Consider the following 20,609-nt stretch of genomic DNA (forward strand, 5'->3'; position numbering starts at 1 on the left):
TCATTTTAGACTCTTCCCACTACTGATGCTGGCAGTGTGGCTGCTGAGACGGAAGCCCAGAGCACTGGGTCCAGTGACACAGTGGGTCTGGATGTAGCGCAAAAAGATCGGCAGGATTCCCTTGCTTCCATTTCCCTCTCCGAGCCAAAGCTAACTGTGACAGCTGTGCTGAGGACGGAAAAAGGCAGGGGAAGCTGTCCCCGATTCATTCCCAGCTAAGTGGTGACACAGAGTGGATTAAAGGTGAAAATGAGACGAGGATTAGTGGAGGACTCAAGAGAGAACTACGAAACGATGTGTGAAGTATTGCAAAGACATACAAAGCCATGGGAGCCCCAAACCAACTCTGCCTGGAGATCCAGGGAAGAGCTTGTCACAGAGGAGGTGACATGTGAGTTGGAGTTTGAGAGGTGGAGGCCGTGAGGAGGGACCCTCCAGATAGCAGGTGCATGTGGCCAGCCTCCCAGGCTGAGAGCACACCCAGTCCAGGCCCCTTTGGCGGGAGAAGCTGCCACAAGCAGCTCTTGGAGTAGAGATTACCCTGCGCTGACCCAGGCGACATTCGGACTGCTTCCTGAAGTGAAAGGAGTGGTTCTGAAGGCAGAGAATTTGCAGGAGAGCGTTCCAGGTTGCAGGAGATGTGCATAGCACAAAGGTGAAAAAGGCTATGGCTCCATAGGGCAAGGCCACCCGAGGGTTATGGTTCCAGGAGGCAGCTGGTGCTGGTGCCTGGTGCTCCGACAGCTCTGAGAAGCCTTTTGATTAAATTACAAGTTATCAGTTGCATCCTGTGTGGCTGGAGTTGCCCAAAGCCATACTTCCCGATCCGTGGAGGCATTCCTGTATCAACAAATGCCAATCACCTGGGTTTGTATACACAGTCGGGACAAGTCCTGACGGCTCCCAGCCGAGATATGTTACTGGAAGGGCTCCGGGAGAGCTGAAGCATCCAGGGTGTGAGGATAGTGCAGCAGCAACAGTTACCACCACGGGCCGGGTGTGCCCACACCAGCTGCTCGTTGCCGTGACGGCCAGCACCAGGCCTAAGCCTCACGGACGTGGAGTCCTCCTGTTACAGGACTGCGCGCCCCCTCGGCAGATGAGGGAGCCGAAACTGGCACGACTGTGGAACTTGTCCAAGGGCACACAGCAAGCTGAGTGGCAGAGCTGGGATTCAAACCCAGGTTTGCTTGATACCCAAACCAAGCTCTTTTCACTGGCGCAGCCTGAGGACAAGGATCCCCAGGTCCTGTTCAGTCTCTGTTAAGACAAGATGTCATGAATGTGGCACAGTCACTGACAAGGCCCGGACCTCAAGGGATCACTGATGCAGTGGTGAGGTCAGATGGCAAAGACGCCTCCTCCTAAGGTCCCTAACCAACTTCACTCCAGCACCAGGCGATGACAGTCTGGCTACGGTGGGACCACCGCATCCCAGCTACAAAGCCCTCTGCTTCCTGAAATCCAGGCCAACACTCAGGAAAAAGGCTGAAATACAGCCAGCAGTTCAGTTCAGTCATGGCCTGGAGGAAAACAGGCAACCTCTGGCTACAGGGAGCGTGGGGGCTGCAGCCACGGAGCCCGTCTTCTTGGCCTCCTCTCTGCTGCATCCAGCCTCCCAGGCCCCTGCTGGCAAGGGCTCATGGCTGGACAAGGACGAGAGCTGCTCTTCACAGGGGTGGGCCCCTGGGCTCCGGAGGCAGCACTGAGAAGAATAGTCCTTCCTCTTTTCCTTGAGCAAGCGCTCCTTCAGAGTCTTTGTGTGAGCCCCAGAACAGATGGGAGGCCCCGAACCCTTGGTTTCCTCCTGATAATCTGAGCAGCAAAGGAATGCATTTCCATGAGGGTCAGGGACTTTGCTGGAGGCCACTGGAGACAGGGCTGGGTCAAAGGCCCCATGGTCCTGGATAAGCAGTCCTTCCCTACAGCCTCGAAAACTGGGGATAAGGTTTGTGGTGCTCTGGCCTTCCGCCTCTTGCACTGCTCTTCACTCAACCTCAGGAGGACAAGGCTGCCAGCTGGACTGGCTCCACCAGAGAAAGCCACTGGCCATATTTTTTTTTAAAAAGGTCATTGCTTCTGAAGGCTTCTTATCATTAGCGGAACCACATTAGCTCCCAGGACCTAATCAAACCAGCGGTCATTCTTGTTGCTTCCTCCCCCAGAGGTAGGGGCAGAGTAGAGCCAAGTCCACTGAGGAAGGGAAAGGACCTGGATTTCAGGGGCACTTGAGCATGTGTTAGCTTGTGAGCAGGAAGAGAAAGGCACAGGTGCAGACAGCAGCTTAGAGAGGGTCCTATGGGCAAACACAGCTGGGCAGGGTGCTGCCCTTAATACCCTTTGCAGGTCCTGGGGGTGTGCAGGACGAGGGTGGGGGGAGAGTGGGACTCAGGTGGAGACAGCCCTTCACCTGGCCAGAACTGCACTGATCACAGCCTCCCCTTAATCCATGGAAGCAAGGTCAGCATGGGCAGCAAGCACGGAACCATCACTAATTAGGCTCCACGGAGCTCGTTTCTGCATCCAGGTCCCAGGCCCCGTATGGGGGTCTTGTTCCATTTGGGGGTATGCTTCCCCGGCAAGCTCTGCAGCCGGCCACTGGCCTAGACCCCCCTCTTGAGAAGCTGAGCAGCAGAGTGCAAAGCATCCTTTTGTTTTTTCCAGCCATCTGTTTTCAAACTGTGTGTTCTCAAGTGCTCCTGCCGCAGGAAACTTCCCTATGCTAGGCCCCCGGAATGCAGGGAAGGAGGATGGGTCTGTCCCAACACAAAAGGCCCAGAGATGTCTGGGGTCCGCTGTCAACAGACCTGCTTTCGTGATGCTGCCAGGAGCCAGGCTGGTGTTATCCCCATCAGGGTCTCCTCAGAGCAGAGACCATGTTGCCTGATACCCTCCACACCATCTCGGACAATCTTGTCCACCTTCCAAGGTTCGTATATAAATCACCTCCAAATTGTTCCTCTGGACCAGGCCTCTCCCCTGAGCAATTCACTGAACTCCTGCTGTGCGGGGCTGTGGCTTCCCTCTGGCTACTTCATTTGCCTAGGCCTGGACTCTCCACATGGCAAAGGGGCAGAGAGTAGAAAGATCTCGTGACAGGGGTGCCTGGGTGGCTCAGTAAGTTAAGTGTCTGCCTTCCGCTTAGGTCCTGAACCCAGGGCCTGGAATTGAGCCCCGCATGAGGCTCCCTGCTCAGGGGGGAGCCTGCTTCCCTGTCTCCCTCTGCCCTTCCCCTCTGTTCATGTTCTCTCTCAAATAAACAAATAAAATCTCTTTTTTTTTTTTTTTTAAAGAAGGCTGTCATGACACGCAGGCGGCACAGGCTGGTGTCCTGCCTCCGCCTGGGGGAGGTCAGTTTTCAGCACTGCTTCTCCCCTCTACCTCTGGCTATTTACTCTGAGGGGGCCAGTCACACAGTGACCATCCCTGCTCCCTGAAATCCAGTCAGGGTAGGAAGGGCAGGACCAGTCCTGAACACGCCAGCACCGCCTCTCAGCCCACCTTCTGCCCTGGGTCGTGTGTGAGTGGAGCTGGGACGAGAACCCTCCCTCTCGCTGCAGAGCCAGAGAGATGAGCCCTGCAGGGCTGTTCCTGGCCCGAGCCTCTCGGCTTGGGAGAAGGGCCAGGATCACGTTTTGTGCTTTCACCAGCTTTTGCTCTTCACGAGCAGCACAGCTCCCCACGTGGGGATCTTGTACCTCAACCAAGAAAAGCAAAGCTGCTAATCTGACAAGATCAATCCTCAACTACCGCAGGAATGCAGCCTGCCTGCCTGCTCTCACCAGGGACTGCGCTGCTAAGTACCTCGAGGATTCCTGCTGCCCTGCAGAGCCTGGAGCTCGGTCTGCAAGGGGGGAAGCTGCTCCACACCGGTGTGTTCGACCTTGCATCCTTCCAGGCACAGCTCAGGTGTCACCTGCATGAGGAACTCCCCTCACTCATCTCTCGCCAGCTCTCCCCACCTAAGGGCCTCCTCTGTGCCTGCACAGGCCTCTGTCCTCACCGCTCTCAGAGCGCATATTGCTGCGGATCTGTGTGTGTGTGTGTGTCTGTGTCTGTGTCTGCGTGTGTGTGCTGCCCCCCTTAATCCGTGTCTGCATGTGTGTGCTGCCCCCCTTAATCCTGAGGTTAGGAGGTACAGACGAGGGAGGGAGGTCCAGAGTTTCAGCCACCCCGCCTTCCTCCCTGGGCTCTTACCACTACATACTGGTGCTTCTCAAGCCATCTGGGAAGAAGCAACAGTTTGTTTTGCTTTTGAAACCTCCAGTCTGTTACAGCATGATACTGTTGATTTCGGCTCAGGTCTTGATCTCAGGGGCGTGAGTTCAAGCCCCACACTGGGCACTGGGCTCCACGCTAGGTGTGGAGTCTACTTAAAAAAATAAAAATAAGGGCGCCTGGATGGCTCAGTCAGTTAAGTGCCTGTCAGTGGCGCAGGTCATGATCTCAGGGCCCAAGAATTAAGCCCTGAGTCGGGCTCTCTGCTCAAAGGGGAGTCTGCTTCTCTCTCTCACTCTGTCTTTTCCCCTGCTCATGCTCTCTCTCTCTCCCCCTCCCTCTCATAAACAAAAATTTTTCTTTCACCCTTAAAAAAAAATAAGGGTGCCTGGGTGGCTGAGTTGGTTAAGCATCTGCCTTAGGCTCAGAGCATGATCTCAAGGTCCTGGGATCCAGCCCCACATTGGGCTCTCTGCCCAGCAGGGAGTCTGCTTCTCTCTCTATGTTCTCTCTCTCACTCTCTCAAATAAATAAAAATCTCTTTAAAATAAAGAAATAGGGACACCTGGGTGGCTCAGTGGTTCAGTATCTGCCTTTGGCTCAGGACATGATCCTGGAGTCCTGGGATTGAGTCCCACATCGGGCTCCCTGCATGGAGCCTGCTTCTCCCTCTGCCTGCTTTTCTGTCTCTGCCTCTCTCCCTCTCTCCCTCTCTCTCTCTCTCTCGCTGTGTCTCTCATGAATAAATAAGATCTTTGAAAAAATAAATAAAATGAATTACTAGAAAAGTTAAAATACATATAAAACATAAGCTCCATTTTTAAATGATTAGATTCACTTGGCATAAACTTACTCTAGTTGCTACAGACATTTCTAACACTTTATTACCAATTTCTCAGAAATCTGGTGGCAGACCAGGTCACATCGCTTTTGATTCCATAGCACACAACAAGCTTCCTGATTGATGCCCAAGGGTTTTGCCCAGCATTCGCCTTCTGGAGATGTTGGAGAGAGGCCAAGACACACATGGCTCCTCAGGTCCTGAATCTGGCAGGAGAAGGACATGCCGACATCATCAGGGGCAGGCAGCAGACTGAGGCCTAGCCCCACATCTGTAGCAGATGAATTTAGAGCCAGGAAAAAACCAACAGGTTTTCTGCAATGTTCACCAGTTCAAAGAAGTAGGTAGGGGTCCCCAATCAAGTAGGGAAGGAAATTTTTCCATGGAAAACAACTTCTGGCCATTTACCACAGACTCACCTATAAGGGTTAGTGTACAGAGCAAAGAGGAAGGAGATGGAATGCTCAGCTCTAAGACACAGGGCGGGGAAGACAGGGCTGGGGGTGGCAGAAAGGGGAGGCTGAGACAGGAGCAGTGTTAATTTAAAAGCAGATCATGGACTGGTTCCCAGAGGTCAGAACAACCGACACAGCGAATACATGAAGAAAAAACTGCCAGCGGAGAAACCAAGAGGACACAGGTGGCAACTCCTTTAGCTTCAGGCTGGAGCCCAAGTCAAGGCCAGCTGTTTAGCCTGTCTAGAACCTGCAGGGCTGTAGACCCTTGGGCACTGGGCAGCCCCAGTGGTGCAGTGGTTTGGCGCTGCCTGCAGCCTGGGGTGTGATCCTGGAGACCTAGGATCGAGTCCCGCATCGGGCTCCCTGCATGGAGCCTGCTTCTCTTCCTCTGCCTGTGTCTCTGCCTCTCTCTCTGTGTCTATGAATAAATAAATAAAATCTTAAAAAAAAAAAAAAAAAAGACCCTTGGGCACTATGCAGAGAAGGCTGAGTTCCTGAGTGCTCTGCACCTCCCAGAAAGGCCCAGCCCCCAGGGATTTCCTTGCAGGGGTACCCACTGAAAATATTTAAAACACTCTCCAGGGGCAGCCCCGGTGGCGCAGCGGTTTGGCGCCGCCTGCAGCCTGGGGTGTGATCCTGGAGACCCGGGATCGAGTCCCACATCGGGCTCCCTGTGTGGAGCCTGCTTCTCCCTCTGCCTGTGTCTCTGCCTCTCTCTCTCTGTGTCTATGACTAAATAAATAAAATCTTAAAAAAAAAAAAAAAAAAAAAAGTTTAAAAAAAATAAAAAAAAATAAAACACTCCAATTAAAGGAAGGAAGGAAGGAAGGCAGGAAGGCAGGAAGGAAGGAAGGAAGGAAGGAAGGAAGGAAGGAAGGAAGGAAATAAATGGAATTTACATTCCCCTACAGGCTCATGGTTCACGGCCAAGACTCAGGACATAAGGTAGGGTGGGTGCCTTTGATTCCTGGCTCTGTACTACTGTGACTGTGGCCAAGCTATAGCTAAACAACACTTATTCCAAAGGGTCACTGCACAGAATAAATCAAGTAATGAATATACAATGTTGAGCACAGTGGCTGGTACGTAGTAAAACTGTGTGACCTTTTATACACACAGGCTGTGTATGTCTGCCAATGGAACGTAAGGCCTCTGAGGGATGGATTACATGTATCTTATACAATGCTGAGGCTCTAGCACCTGGAGAAGGATCTAGCACCCAGGAGGTGTTCAAAAAACATCCGCTGAACAAATGAAATGGTAGCTATTATCATTAGGTTTAAAGGACAGTAGAGTCAATGTGGCAACTACTCTTTTTTTTTTTTTAAGATTTATTTATTTATTTATTTTAAAGAGACAGTGCTAATGGGGACAGGGGTAGAGGGAGAAAATCTTTAAGCAGACCCTCAGCTGAGCACAGAATCTGCTGCCGGGGTGGGCCTACAACTCACAAGATCATGACCTGAGCTGACACCAAGAGTCAGATGTTCTACCAACCGAGCAACCCAGGCACCCAACATGGCAACTTTTTAAGGGAAACCAGAGACCTCAGTATGATTAAATACTGGTATGAAGGAGACAGTAAAGAGAATGAAGATCCAGGTTCCTGGGTCTTTAGGTCCAAGATCCAGGAGAGGTTGAAGAGCCAGGGCACAAGAAAGGATTGACCTCAGAGAAGAGATATTATAGAGGACAGAAGTGTCAGGACTCAGTGACTAACTGGATATTTGGTTGAGAGAAGGAGAAAGAAGAACTCTCAGATTTCTGGCTCAGGCAACACTCTCAGGTAGATATTGGTGTCATTTACTGAAATAGGCAACAGGGGCTGATTAGATTTAACAGAAATTCAGTAAGTTGGGCACATTGAGTTTGAGATCCTTGAGTCATCCAAGTGGAGCTGTCCAGCTGGAAGTTGGGTATCTGGGTCCAGAGATCAGGAGCTGAGAGTCATTGGCACATAGGTGTTAGCTAATAACAGCCAAGTAAGAAGTGAAGAGGACCATAACTGAGCCCTGGCACACATCAGCATTTAAAGGTGGGCACAAAAGAAGAAGGCTGAAGAGGGACTGAAAAGGAACAATCAGAGAAGCAGGAGGAGAACTAGAAGGGAGTTTGGCCAAAGAATTACTGAGAGGAGAGAGTTTCAAAATGGAGGAAGAGACCAATACTGCCAAATACTTCAGAGAGGTCAGAAAAAGAGAAGCTCTTGGGTTTGTCAGTTAGTCCTTTCAAGTGATCTGAGCAAGAACATTTCAGGGAGGGAAGTGGTGGGAGTGGAAAAAGCAATTGTAATGAGTCTCTGCACACTCTTGGTTGGGGGGTACTCAACTTGCTCTTAGTCTGGAAGGACAATAATTTTGTAGAAGTGGATGGTGCTCTATTCTCCTCTATAATTTAGGACAAAGCTTAGTAAGGATGACTTTCAATCTTACCATCCCTCCCTGGTATTGCAGTGATAAGAATCCCAGGATCCTTCTTGGAAGAGCAGAGAGGGAGGATCTTTGGGATATGGGGATACCACATTGCCCTGGCCAGGAGCCCATAAGCTTTCAAACCCCCTGAAGGCAGTGCAATAGGTCTCCTCTGCGTTCTCACACAAGGGTCCCAAAACACACAGCTGGGACTCTGTCAATATTCCAGACTTCCTACCTCAGAGAGCTCGGCATGGTTTCAAAGGCCATCCCTACATTCTCAGGAATTCAACCAGCTTGGACCATGGCATTAATTCCTTATTGGTATGAAAATCACAGATACACACAGTCACAGATAGACAACGTGCTCCTTGGCCTTTGTAAAGCCAAGTGGATCTCAAGAGAAGGGAGGTTTTCCTCTGTAGAAATGGACAAGAAGGCAATTTCTACACCAGTACCTCATCAGCCACCACCAGACACCTGGTAGACTTCTGTACTATGGCTACTAGCCAGCCTATCCATGAGACAGCCTCTAGGAGAGGAAGCAGCACATGGCAGGTAAGCTGGAAGGCTCTGTGGTGCTTGGGTTCAAAACTCAGCTTCATCACTTCCAATCTTTATGACTTTAAGCAAATTGATCGATTCTCTCCACCTCCACTTCTCACACTTAAAACTGGCTCAATGACAACACCTATCTCCTAAGATTGTTGGGAGGATTAAACCAGAAAAGATAGGAAAAGGTCTCAGCAGAAGACCTGGCACACTGAGAAGTATTAGCTATCACTGCTGCTGCTGTCTGGCTCTGCAGCATGGCCACAGCCTGGGCTTGGATTCTGCTTTCTGCTGAAACTGCTTGACCCACACTTAGCCTGTAGATGCTATGCCTGCTCCCCATGCTAAGTGGCTCCACTGGCCACCATCTAAAAGACATTAAATTAAATCTTTCACCAAGGTCTGCCTGGGTGGCTCAGTTAGTTAAGTATCTGACTTGATTTTGGCTCAGGCCATGATCTCAGAGTCATGAGATGGAGCCCCACATTGGGCTCCATACTAGGTGTGGAGCCTGCTTAAGATTCTCTCTCTCTCCCCTCTAAAATAAATAAATAAGTAAAAAGAAATCAATCTTTCACCAAAGCACAAAAAGTGATTCAAAAGTAGGTAGCAAAGTATTGCCAGGAAAACGGAGTGTCAATTGAGGTTTCATCAGCTATACTTCTTGCTTTAAAAGCTTACACTCCTTCACTCCACCCCTAAAAATTACATTTTAAATATTTATCATGATCTATTCTGGGAGCTTCCTTCCTGAAAAAAAAAAAAAAAAACTTATCCGATCATAATAAAAGTCATTGAGAAAACAGAATTCACTTAGTAAGTGTCTAACATTAAAATTTTCTGGAATGATCAACATTTGTAGCCCCAAAATAGATCATCTCATTTCATTCTCTTGACTAATGAGATAAGTAATCCCCAGACTTTTCCAAAATCACACAGTATGTTAAGTGAGAAATTTGTGAGAACTTTGTCTCCAAATCTCATCTCTTTCCAATCTTTCATGTATTAGTATATGACAAAATAATAAATTTTCTACATCAAAAAAATTATTTTCTTCACTCTTTCCATTAGAAGAGTATTTTACCAACATCCCTCACACCTTAAGCCTCTCCATCTCCTATGGCCAGAAATTAATATCCACTCATAGAACAAATATTAAATGCCTACTAAGTGTTAAAGGCTCTATGTTAAGTGTTGGCAGCCATGGACAAGAGCACATCTCTATGCTGAGAAGTTCACAGTCTACTATGAAAGAAATATCAATAAATAATTTTAAGTACAATGACAGAGCTATGTAGGTGACACTGTGGTGGTATAGGTTGAGGAAAGAATAACTGAGTGGGTGCAGAGAGATGGAGGTCAGTCAGAGAATGCTTCCCCTTCCGTGAGACCAATACTGCTCAGAGCAGAGCAGATGCTCAATAAATCTGAGTTCCTTTGGGCCTTATTCTCCCCTCTTCCCTGTCTCTCTCATTAGAAGAAGATGTCTCCAAGCAGGCAAGTCTCAGGAAAAGAAAGGCAGACTTCCCAGCAGACAGCACAAAGGGTGAAAAAGGGAACAAGCTGGCTTCCTGAGAAGCAGGACTCTGTAGGCAGAACAGGCTGGCACATTGGCATCCCTTCCATTACCACCGCCTGCTCCTCCATATGTACCCCAGTGTGAGAGTCAGTGACTGGGTGGGCTCCACAAGGAGCAAGGCTTAGAAATAGAGTAAGAATGTATGTTTCACAGAGCACTCAGTGGAAAAAAAAAAGATAAAGATTTATGGTTTATTTTTATTAGACTGTGTCAAAACTAACACATCAAAAATGCATTAAGACCTTCTGTGTCAAAATGTTGATGCTATAAAAATCAAAATCCTGATTTTACTTAGTACATTTGGTCAAAATAATCAAGAAATGCTAGCTACAGTGTGCCTGGGTGGCTCAGTCAGTTAAGCATCAGCCTTTGTCTCAAGTCATGATCCCAGGATCCTGGAATGGAGCCCTGCTTAGCAGAGAGCATTCTTCTCCCTCACCTTCCCACTTGTGCTCTCTCACTATCTCTGTTGTTATCTCTGTCTCTCTCTCTCTCTCTCTCTCTCAAAACAAAACAAAACAAAACAAAAGGTAACTACCCACAAGGAAAAAAAGTAAACAAACCTAAATTACAACATCACTCCTAACACCACAAGCAACACAAAACCAAACAACAACAAAAACCCAGATGGATTAATAATTCAAATATAAATAATAAAGTTATAAAAGTACCTGAAGAAAGCATAGAAGGAGGCACCTTCACAGACTACTATGTGCAGATGTAAATCCAAAAACTGCTTGCAGAAGGCAATCCACCAGGAACTTTCAAAGTTTCAAATGCTTATAATTGTGATCCAGAAATATTATTCTTTATTCTTGATGATCTTAAATGTGTAGGAAGTGACGCACAGAGAAGATTATTCAATGATATAATAGTAATAGTAAATGATGTAATTTGTAATAGTAAAGATGAGAAATTACCTAAATGCCCATCAATAGGTAATCACCTAACTAAACTATTATACATCTGTACAACTGAATGCCATGTAAAACAGAATAAGGGACTTCTGTTTCTAGCCATGATGGAATAACAGGGATGAGGTTTAACCTCTTACCTTTAACAACTAGAAAACAAGCTAAAATACACGAAAACACACACACACACACACACACACAACAATTTCAGACCACTACAAGCGGCCAATGGTCTTTCTGAGTTGAGAAAACAGGTCACAGTTTAGAAGACCAAAGAGGCTAGAATTTGTGGAGGAGACTAGGATAGAAGATAGAGTTGTATAGAAAGCTCTAGAGATCTGCAAAGGGGTTCCTTAGATCTTTGGCCAAGCACTCATCAGTATATGTGAGAGGAAACTCTGAGGCTGAGGGAAAACCACCAGGAAGCAATTCCTGATGCTCATACGGGGCTGGGAAGTGTTAGTGTTCACACAAACCCAAGTGGAAATAAGTCCGTCAGAGTGGAAATATCTCATAAAGCACAAGGAATGGGTCAAATCCTCAGAATGGTACCACATGAGAAATGAGGATAAATTAGCCCCAGACAAAAGACTGCTCACAACCTGCACTAGTGGTGTGAAAAGGCAGCATCACAAGGCTACAACTGATTCCAAGTAACTCAACCCCATGCCCAAGCAAAATCTAGCACTCTTTAAAAGAATATGACAAAATCTAGCACAGAAAAATGTAAACTTTGCAATGTCTGGAATCTAATAAAAAATTACCAGGCAAGGAATACAAATAGCCAAAAAATAGGGGTCATAACCAGAAGAAAAATCATCAGGAGAAACCACCTCAGAAATGACAGACATGATGGAATTAGCAGACAAGGATGTGAAAACAGCTATTGCAAATATATTCCACATGTTCAGGAAGGTAGAGGAACACATGAGCATACCAAGGAATGAAATGGAAGATATAAAAAGACCTAAATGGATCTAGAGAGATTAAAAACTCAATATCTGAAATGAAAACATACCAGATGGGATAAACGGCTGACTGGACACTATAAAAGAAAATTCAGTGGACAGGAAAACACAGCAACATCAACTATCCCAATGAGGCACAGAGAGAAATAAGATCGTGGGGGTAGGGAAGGGAAGAGCATCAGTGGCCTATAGGATCCCTTAGAATCCAGGGAAGAAAGGTAAGGTAGAAAAAATATTTAAAAAAAAATAAGGATAAGAAAAAAGTCCAAATCTGATTTTTAAAAAGTCAACTATGAACCCATAGATCCAAGGAGCTAAAAAAAAAAAAAAAAAAAAAAAAAAAAAAAAAAAATCCCAAACCAAATTAAAGAAAACCACAACAAGCCACATCATAATCAGGTTGCTGAAAATCAGTGACAAAGAGAAAATCTTAAAAAGCAAGCAGAGGAAGATAAAGACATTAAGTATGAGGTAAAACAAGATAAGAATGACAGAGACTTTCACTGGAAACTATGTAAGCCAAAAGAAAATGAAGTTCTAACTTTGAAGTACTTGGTATGTGTGAAACTGTCAACCTAGAATTGTATACCCAGTCCAAAAAAAAGAACAAAACACCCTTTCAAAACTTAATGTAAAATAAAGATTTTATCAGAGAAACCAAGGCTGAAAGACTGCATTATTGTCAAATCTGATTCATAAGAACCATTAAAAAAAAGTTCTTCAGGCAGAAGAAAAGAGAAACCATATGGAAATATATATCTCTACAAAGGAAGAAAGACCAACAGTAAAAATTAACTTGTGGGTAACTATAATAGACTTCTCTCTCATTAAAAATTAAAAAGAGGGCAGCCTGGGTGGCTCACCGGTTTAGCACTGCCTTCAGCCCCGCGGTGTGATCCTGGAGACCCGGGATCGAGTCCCACGTTGGGCTCCCTGCATGGAGCCTGCCTCTCCCTCTGCCTGTGTCTCTGCCTCTCTCTCTGTGTGTGTCTCTCGTGAATAAATAAATAAAATCTTTTTTAAAAAAATTAAAAAGAAATTGGGGGCACCTGCCTGGCTCATTTGGTACAGTATGCATCCAACGCTTAGTCAAAGGGTTGTGAGTTCGAACTCCACGTTGGGTATAGAATTTACTTAAAAATAAAGTCTTAAATTTTTTAAAAATTAAATTGTGGTAAAATACACATAGCATATTACCATCTTAAACTTTGTTTTTTTTAAGATTTATTTATTTTAGAGAAAGAGAGAGAGCACACAAGGAGGGGAAGGGACAGAGGGAGTGGAAGAGAGAGAATCCTTAAGCAGACTCTCCACTGAGCATGGAGCCTGATGCAGAGCTCAACCCCAGGACCTTGAGATTATGACTCAAGCCAAAATCAAGAGTTGGACACTTAACCTGAGCCACCCAGGTGCCCCCATCTTAAACATTTTTTTAAAAAGATTGATTGATTTATTTATTTATTTATTTATTTATTTATTTATTCATTCATGATAGACAGAGAGAGGCAGAGACACAGGCAGAGGGAGAAGCAGGCTCCATCCCGGGAGCCCGACGGCAGGACCCGATCCCGGGACTCCAGGACTGCACCCTGGGCCAAAGGCAGGTGCTAAACCGCTGAGCCACCCAGGGATCCCCTAAACATTTTTTCTTTTTTCTTTTTTCTTTTTTATTAAGATTTTATTTATTTACTCGAGAGACACAGAGAGAGAGAGAAAAAGAGAGGCAGAGACACAGGCAGAGGGAGAAGCAGGCTCCATGCATGGAGCCCGACATGGGACTCGATCCCAGGTCTCCAGGACCAAAGGTGGCGCTAAACCACTGAGCCACCCGGGCTGCCCTACATTTTTTTTAAAGTAAGCTCTATACCCAACGTTGGGCTCAAACTTATGACCCCAAGATCACATGCTCCACCAACTGAGCCAGCCAGGTCCCCTCCATCTTAAACATTTTTAAGTGTACAATTCAATAGTGTTAAAGTACATACATACATATCATTATGCAATCAATTTCCAGAACTCTTTTCATTTTGTAAAACTGAAACTCTTTATCTATTTTTTCCCTTTGCAAAAACTTTGCATTTACTAGAAAATAAAGTTAATTTTATTTATTTATTTATTTATTTTTAGTCTTTATCTAATAAACAACTACTTCCCACTGCCCTTACCTCCAGTTGCTGGCAACCATGATTCTGTTTTCTGTCTCTATGAATTTGACTACTCTATGTAGCATGTAAGTGGAATCAAAGGTATTTTTCTATGACTGGCTTATTTCACTTTGCATAATGTCCTCAAAGTTCACACATGTTGCAGCATATTAAAATTTCCTTTCTTTTTCAGGTTAAATAATGCTCCACTGCATGAATGTACCATATTTTGTTTATCCTTCCATCTCTCGATAGACACTTGGATTGCTTTGGCTATTGTAAAATAATGCTGCTATGAACATGGGTGTACAAATATCAATTTAGGACCCTGCTTTCATTTCTTTTGGGTATATACCCAGAAATGGAATTGCTGGGTCACAGAGTCATTCCATTTTCAATTTTTCTGAGGAATTACCATACTGTTCCCAAACTGACTGGACCATTTTACATTCTTTTTTTTTTTTTTTAAGATTTTATTTATTTATTTGACAGAGAGAGAGCACAAGCAGAGGAAGCGGCAGGCAGAGGGAGAGGGAGAAGCAGGCTTCTCGCCAAGCAGGAAGCCCATTGCAGGGCTCAATCCCAGGACCTCGGGACCTCGGGACCTCGGGACCCCGGGACCATGACCCTAGCTGAAGGCAGATGCTCAACTGACTGAAGCATGCAGGTGCCCCTCATTTTACATTCTGATCAACAATGCACAAGGGTTCCAATTTCTTTGTTGTCTTCATCAACACGTTTTTCTCTTTCTTTCTCTCTATCCTTCCTTTCTTCCTTTCTTCTCTCTCTCTCTCTGGATAGCAACCATCTCAATGGGGGTGAAATGGTAGCTCACTATGTTTTTGATTTGCATTCCCTAGTGATTAGTGATGTTGTGTTTGTTGGGTCCTTTGTATATCTTCTTTGGAGAAGTACCTATTCAAATCTTTTGCCCATTTTTTAATCAGCTGTTTTGTTGTTGTTGATATGTGTTGAGCTGTAGTTCTTCATATATTCCAAATATAACTCCACATCAGATGTATGATTTGGAAATATCTTCTCCCACTCTGCAGGCTGCATTTTCCAGTTCATTTCTAAATCACTTTAAATAGCTGACTATTTAAAACAAAAATAAATAAGAACAATGCTACGTGGATTTATAATACATAAATGTAAAATGTATGACAAAAATAGCACAAAGGACGGGGGTGGGTAATGGAACTATACTGTTGTAAGGTTCTTAAACTCTAGATGAAGTCCTGGAATATTATATTAGAGTAGATTACAGGATTGCTTGGGTGGCTCAGTCGGTTAAGTGTCTGCCTTCAGCTCAAGTCATGATCTGGGATCATTACATCATCAACCCTGAGATCAAGCCCTGTATCGAGCTCTCTGCACAGCAGAGTCTGCTTCTCCCTCTGCCTCTCCCCCTGCTCATGCTCTCTCTCTCAAATAAATAAAATCTTAAAAAAAATAAAAATAAAGACAGATTGTAAACACTAGAACAATCATGAAAAATATAAAACAAAGAGGTACAGCTAACAAGCCAACAGTATGGGTAAATTGAAGCCATAAAACACACATTCAATTAGTCCAAAAGGAGGCAGAAAAGGAAAGAAAAAAAGAACAGAAAATGGGTATCAAGATAGTAGATTTAAATCCAACCATATTGATGACTACATTAAAAGTAAATGGTGTAAGCACTGCAATAAAAGGCAGACATTGCCAGGTTGGATAAAAAAGCAAGACTCGACTATGTGCTGTCTACAAGAAACCCACTTTAATTATAAAGACACGGGATGCCTGGGTGGCTCAGTGGTTTAGTGCCTGCCTTTGGCCCAGGGCATGATCCTGGGGTCCCAGGATCAAGTCCCACATGAGGCTCCCTGTGCGGAAGCCTGCTCCTCCCTCTACCTATGTCTCTGCCTCTCTCTCTCTCTCTCTCTCTCTCTCTGTCTCTCATGAATAAATAAAATCTTTAAAAAATAATAATAATTATAAAGACACATATATTTAAACATAAGAAGACCAGTTCTGAATTGAACCAGCCCTGAGAACCAACTTCTCTGAGGCTCAAGGGTAAACAAAAACATATGCTGCCCCACAAACACACACAATAGTAAAAGTATGGGGAAACCTCAAGCACAATGAAGCTAACTCTAAAAAGGCTGGAGTAGTTACATAAGTATCAAACAAAGAAGATTTCAGAACAGAGATTATTATACCAGAGAAGAATGGACATTTCAAAATATTGAAGGAATCTATTCACAGCAAGGGAATATAACAATCCTAAATGTATAAAAACTAGTGGCACAGCCTCAAAATATGTGAAGCAAAAACTAATAAATGAAGACTTCAACATCCCTTTGTCAATAACTGACAGAAAAATCAGTAAGGATGTAGGAAACTTGAAATAATCAACCAGTATAATCTAATTGCCATTTATAGACTACTCGATCACTGCAGAAAAAAATTTTTTTTAAATATTTATTTATTTATTTATGATAGAGAGAGAGAGAGAGAGAGAGAGAGAGGCAGAGGAGGAGGGAGAAGCAGGCTCCAAGCACCGGGAGCCCGAGGCGGGACTCGATCCCGGGACTCCAGGATCGCGCCCCGGGCCAAAGGCAGGCGCCAAACCGCTGAGCCACCCAGGGATCCCCTGCAGAAAACTTTTAAATGCACACTGAATATTTATCAAAACAGACCATAGTTTATCCCACAACTCAGGTCTCAATCAACTTCAAAGTGTTAAAATCATACAAGAAAATATTCTGATTACAACAAAAGTAAACCAGGTATCTATAACACAAAGATATTTGGAACAACCTCAAATATTTGGAAATTAAGCAAAACACTTCAAAAGAACCCATGGGTCAAAGTAGAAATCACAAGTGAAGCTAGAAAATATCTTTAACGCAAAGAAAATAAGAATATGATATCAAAATTTGTGGGATGTAGCTGACACAGTTTATAGAGGGAAATTTATAGCACGAAATCAAGGAATCAAGAAATCAAATCAGTGGTCCTAACTTCTATCTCAATTAACAAAGAACAAATTTAACCCCAATAAAGCGTATGGTAGGAAAAAATAAAGGTGAGAGCAGAAAACAATGATCATAGTGAAAAAATGAAAAGAGAAAAACCAATGAACCCAAAAGCTAGTTCTATGAGATCAATAAAAATGATAAACCTCTAACCAGAAAGACTAAGAAAAAAAGAGAAAATACATAAATTACCAATATTAAGCATAGTAAGCCAATACATTCAATAACTCAATGAAATCCACAAATTCCTTGTCTGGCACAACTACCAAAGAAGAAACAGGAAAACCTGAATACAAATAAGAAAGCTCTAGATCTAATAAAGAAATGAAATTCTTCATTCTTTTTTTTTTTTAGAAATGTAATTCTTAATTTAAAAAGCCTTCCCACGACGGGATTTTTTTTTCTAAGATTTATTTATTATTTGAGAGACAGCATGGGTGAGTGAGAGGAGAGACAGAGGGAGAGGGACAGAAAATCTCAAGCAGAATTCCCACTGACTGTGGAGCCCAGGGCTCGATCTCAAGACCCACAAGATCATGACCTGAGCTGAAACCAAGAGTTGGGAGCTCAACCACCTGAGTCACCCAGGTGCCCCAAAGGGATTTTCTTAATACAAAACCTAGGTGGCCCTAGATATCTTTGCTGGTAAATTCTATCAGTCATTTAAAATATAAATATAAAATAAAACCAGGGGGATCCCTGGGTGGCACAGCGGTTTAGCACCTGCCTTTGGCCCAGGGAACGATCCTGGAGACCGGGGATCGAATCCCACGTCGGGCTCCCAGTGCATGGAGCCTGCTTCTCCCTCTGCCTCTCCCTCTGCCTCTGCCTCTGTCTCTGCCTCTCTCTCTCTCTCTCTGTGTGACTATCATAAAAAAAAAAAAAAAAAAGAATCTTTAAAAAAAAAAAAAACAGTACTAGTTCTGTACAAAACTTTCAGGAAACTGCAGATGAAGGAGTATTTTCTCACTTGTTCTATGATGTCAGCATTACCCTGATGCCAAAACAGAACACTATTCAGCAATAAAAAGAAACAACTGGGGGCACCTGTGTGGTTCAGTCAGTAAAGCATCTGCCTTTAGCTCAGGTCATGATCCCAGTGTCCTGGGATCGAGCTCCACATGGGGCTCCCTGTTCAGCAGGGCGCTTGCTTCTCCCTTTAACCCTCACCCCACTTGTGCTCACACATTCTCTTCTCTCTCTCAATAAATGAATGAATGAATGAATGAATGAATGAAATCTTAAAAAAAAAAAAAAGACCAAGAATACCAGAACGCGGCTCTGGTAAAGAAGATGCCTATATCCAGCCCTCTGTGTTTCAAGTGCCTCCTGGACGCCAGCTTATATACCCAGCATACTGTGATTGGGGCCCAGGAAATGCAAATACAGGCGACACAAGATCCCAAGCCTCAAGGAGTTCCTGGCCCAGCAGGGGGCGGGGGGCTTGGTGTGCGCAACTCAAGTCTCTGCCCTTTCCACTACTGTCTTCCCTCATCCCCAGCTCAAGCTCTCTCTTGCTGTCTCTCTCTCAAATAAATAAAACCTTAAAAAAAAAAAAAAAGAACAACAGATACACACGATACACATATGAATCTCAAATGCATTCTACTAAATGAAAGAGGTACACTCAAAAGGCTTCGACTGTATGATTCCATTAATATAACACTCTGAAAATACTACAGGAACAGGAAATGATCAGTGGTTGTCAGGGGCTCGGGGTCAGGAGAGAGGTTAACTACAAAGCAGAACAATGGAACTTTCAGGAGCCGATGATGGAAATGTTCTATTGGACTGCTGTGGTAGTTGCTCAAAGGTATGCATTTAGCAAAACTCCTACAACTACACCAAAAAGTAAATTTTACTGTATGCAAATTAAGCTTCAATAAATCCTACTTTCAAAAAATTATAATATATCCATACAATCATATGTTATACAATCATTAAACAAATAAGATTATCATATATGCTGATAAGAGGATAATCTCCAACATATATTGTTAGGAATAAAAAACAAGATACAAAATAATAAGTATGTGATGTTTCTATTTATGGTACTACTGGCAGTCTCTGGGGCAGGGATCTGGAGCAGGAGTGTATGCCCTTTTACATATTTTCAGTTATTATTTAACCATATGCTTGTATTACTTTCGATTAGAAAAAGCCAAAAAAACAAACCACATCTATATCCAGGTCAAGGAAAACTCACAGGCATCTGGTCCAGGGGACTGAGTCAAGTAAGCCCTAGAAAACATGTATAAGGACATGGAACATAGCACCAGATACTTTAGAGCTGCTCAATAAATAGCTGGGGGAAGAAAGTTATTTGGAATCAAGTCGGAAGGCAGACCTTAGACAAAGAGATCCCTATCTGGAAACCAGATATTCAGCCAGCAGACCCCCGTTTTTGACAAGGAACTAAGCTTGATCACTCACATTAGAAAAAGAAAAGGAGTGGGTTGCCTGGGTGGCTCAATAGGTTAAGAGTCTGACTTTGGCTCAGGGCCCTGGGATCGAGCCCCGAGTCAGGCTCCCTGCTCAGTGGGGAGTCTGCTTGTCTCTCTCCTGCCTCTCCCCTGGCTCATGCCCTCTCTTTCTCTCTCAAATAAATAAAATCTTAAAAAAATAAAAAAATTTTAAAAGAGAAAGAAAGAAAGAAAGAAAGAAAGAAAGAAAGAAAGAAAGAAAGAAAGAAAGAAAGAAAGAAAGAAAAAGAAGCATAAAAACCACATATTCTGGATTAATTTCAGGCAAGCTGTTTCTCAACACTCCTCTGCAAGCACACTATGTGCCCTAACCTCACCCTGCTCAGGCATGGATGCAAGCTGTTCCCCCAGTGAACAGATCCCACCCCAAGAGGCCACTTCCAGGGCTCCTCTGCGGTCTGAGTCCTACATCCCATCTCCCAGAGGTTCCTGGGCAGTCTTTCCTCCAGCCCCTCTAAGTCAGACACTACAAGAACTTTCTGAAGGAACAAAATGACCCCGACAGTCTCACTGCACTCCAGGCTGCAGACAAACCCATCCTGGCATGTCAGGACCTTCTCTACACTATGGCTTCATGGAAAGAAAACTCGAGAGGAAAAGGCAGATATGTAAGCAAGGCCCCTCAGCAGTGGTAAAAGGAACTCCCGGGGTTTGGCACAGTTTCTTTCAGCAGGCCCGGTATCAGGAAATCAGGAACTCCAGAATGCAAGATGGACAATGAGAGGAGGTGCTGGAACAGCTAGCCTCTGAAACTCTTCTTTGTTTCTTGCTTTATTTGGGTATGTTTCCCTGAAGCTGGGTAGTTCTGATACTACAGCTCGGCTCGGAGCTTCTGTGCTGGGTAGCCTTGTCTGGCTGCCTCCGGGTACCTGGCTTCCAAGGAGCAACCACACAGGTTCAACCCATTCCCTCCCCTCCAAAGAAACAGGCTGGCAGGTGTAAGCTCCCAGAGGCAGGACAGAGTACGGTAGAGCAAGGACATAGAGCGGGACTGAGGTAGGAACCAACCCAAAACAAG

At 44.6% G+C, this 20,609-nt stretch overlaps 1 protein-coding gene across 11 annotated transcripts in view; it reads right to left on the reverse strand.

Moving 5' to 3' along the window:
• Positions 1 to 20,609, reverse strand: part of ST3GAL3 (ST3 beta-galactoside alpha-2,3-sialyltransferase 3) — a 197,536-nt gene that overhangs the window by 55,703 nt on the left and 121,224 nt on the right. For 2 of the 11 annotated variants that reach the window (XM_038558342.1, XM_038558343.1), the window contains one exon: positions 5,107 to 5,265. The exons of the other annotated variants lie outside the window; for them this stretch is intronic. In XM_038558342.1, coding sequence (XP_038414270.1) covers positions 5,107 to 5,246 — 140 coding nt within the window. In that variant the 5' untranslated portion in view covers positions 5,247 to 5,265. The remainder of the gene's footprint in view (positions 1 to 5,106; positions 5,266 to 20,609) is intronic. 11 annotated transcript variants of the gene reach the window in all.

This window comes from Canis lupus, chromosome 15, assembly GCF_011100685.1.
Source record: "Canis lupus familiaris isolate Mischka breed German Shepherd chromosome 15, alternate assembly UU_Cfam_GSD_1.0, whole genome shotgun sequence".
Classification (NCBI taxonomy): domain Eukaryota; kingdom Metazoa; phylum Chordata; class Mammalia; order Carnivora; family Canidae; genus Canis; species Canis lupus.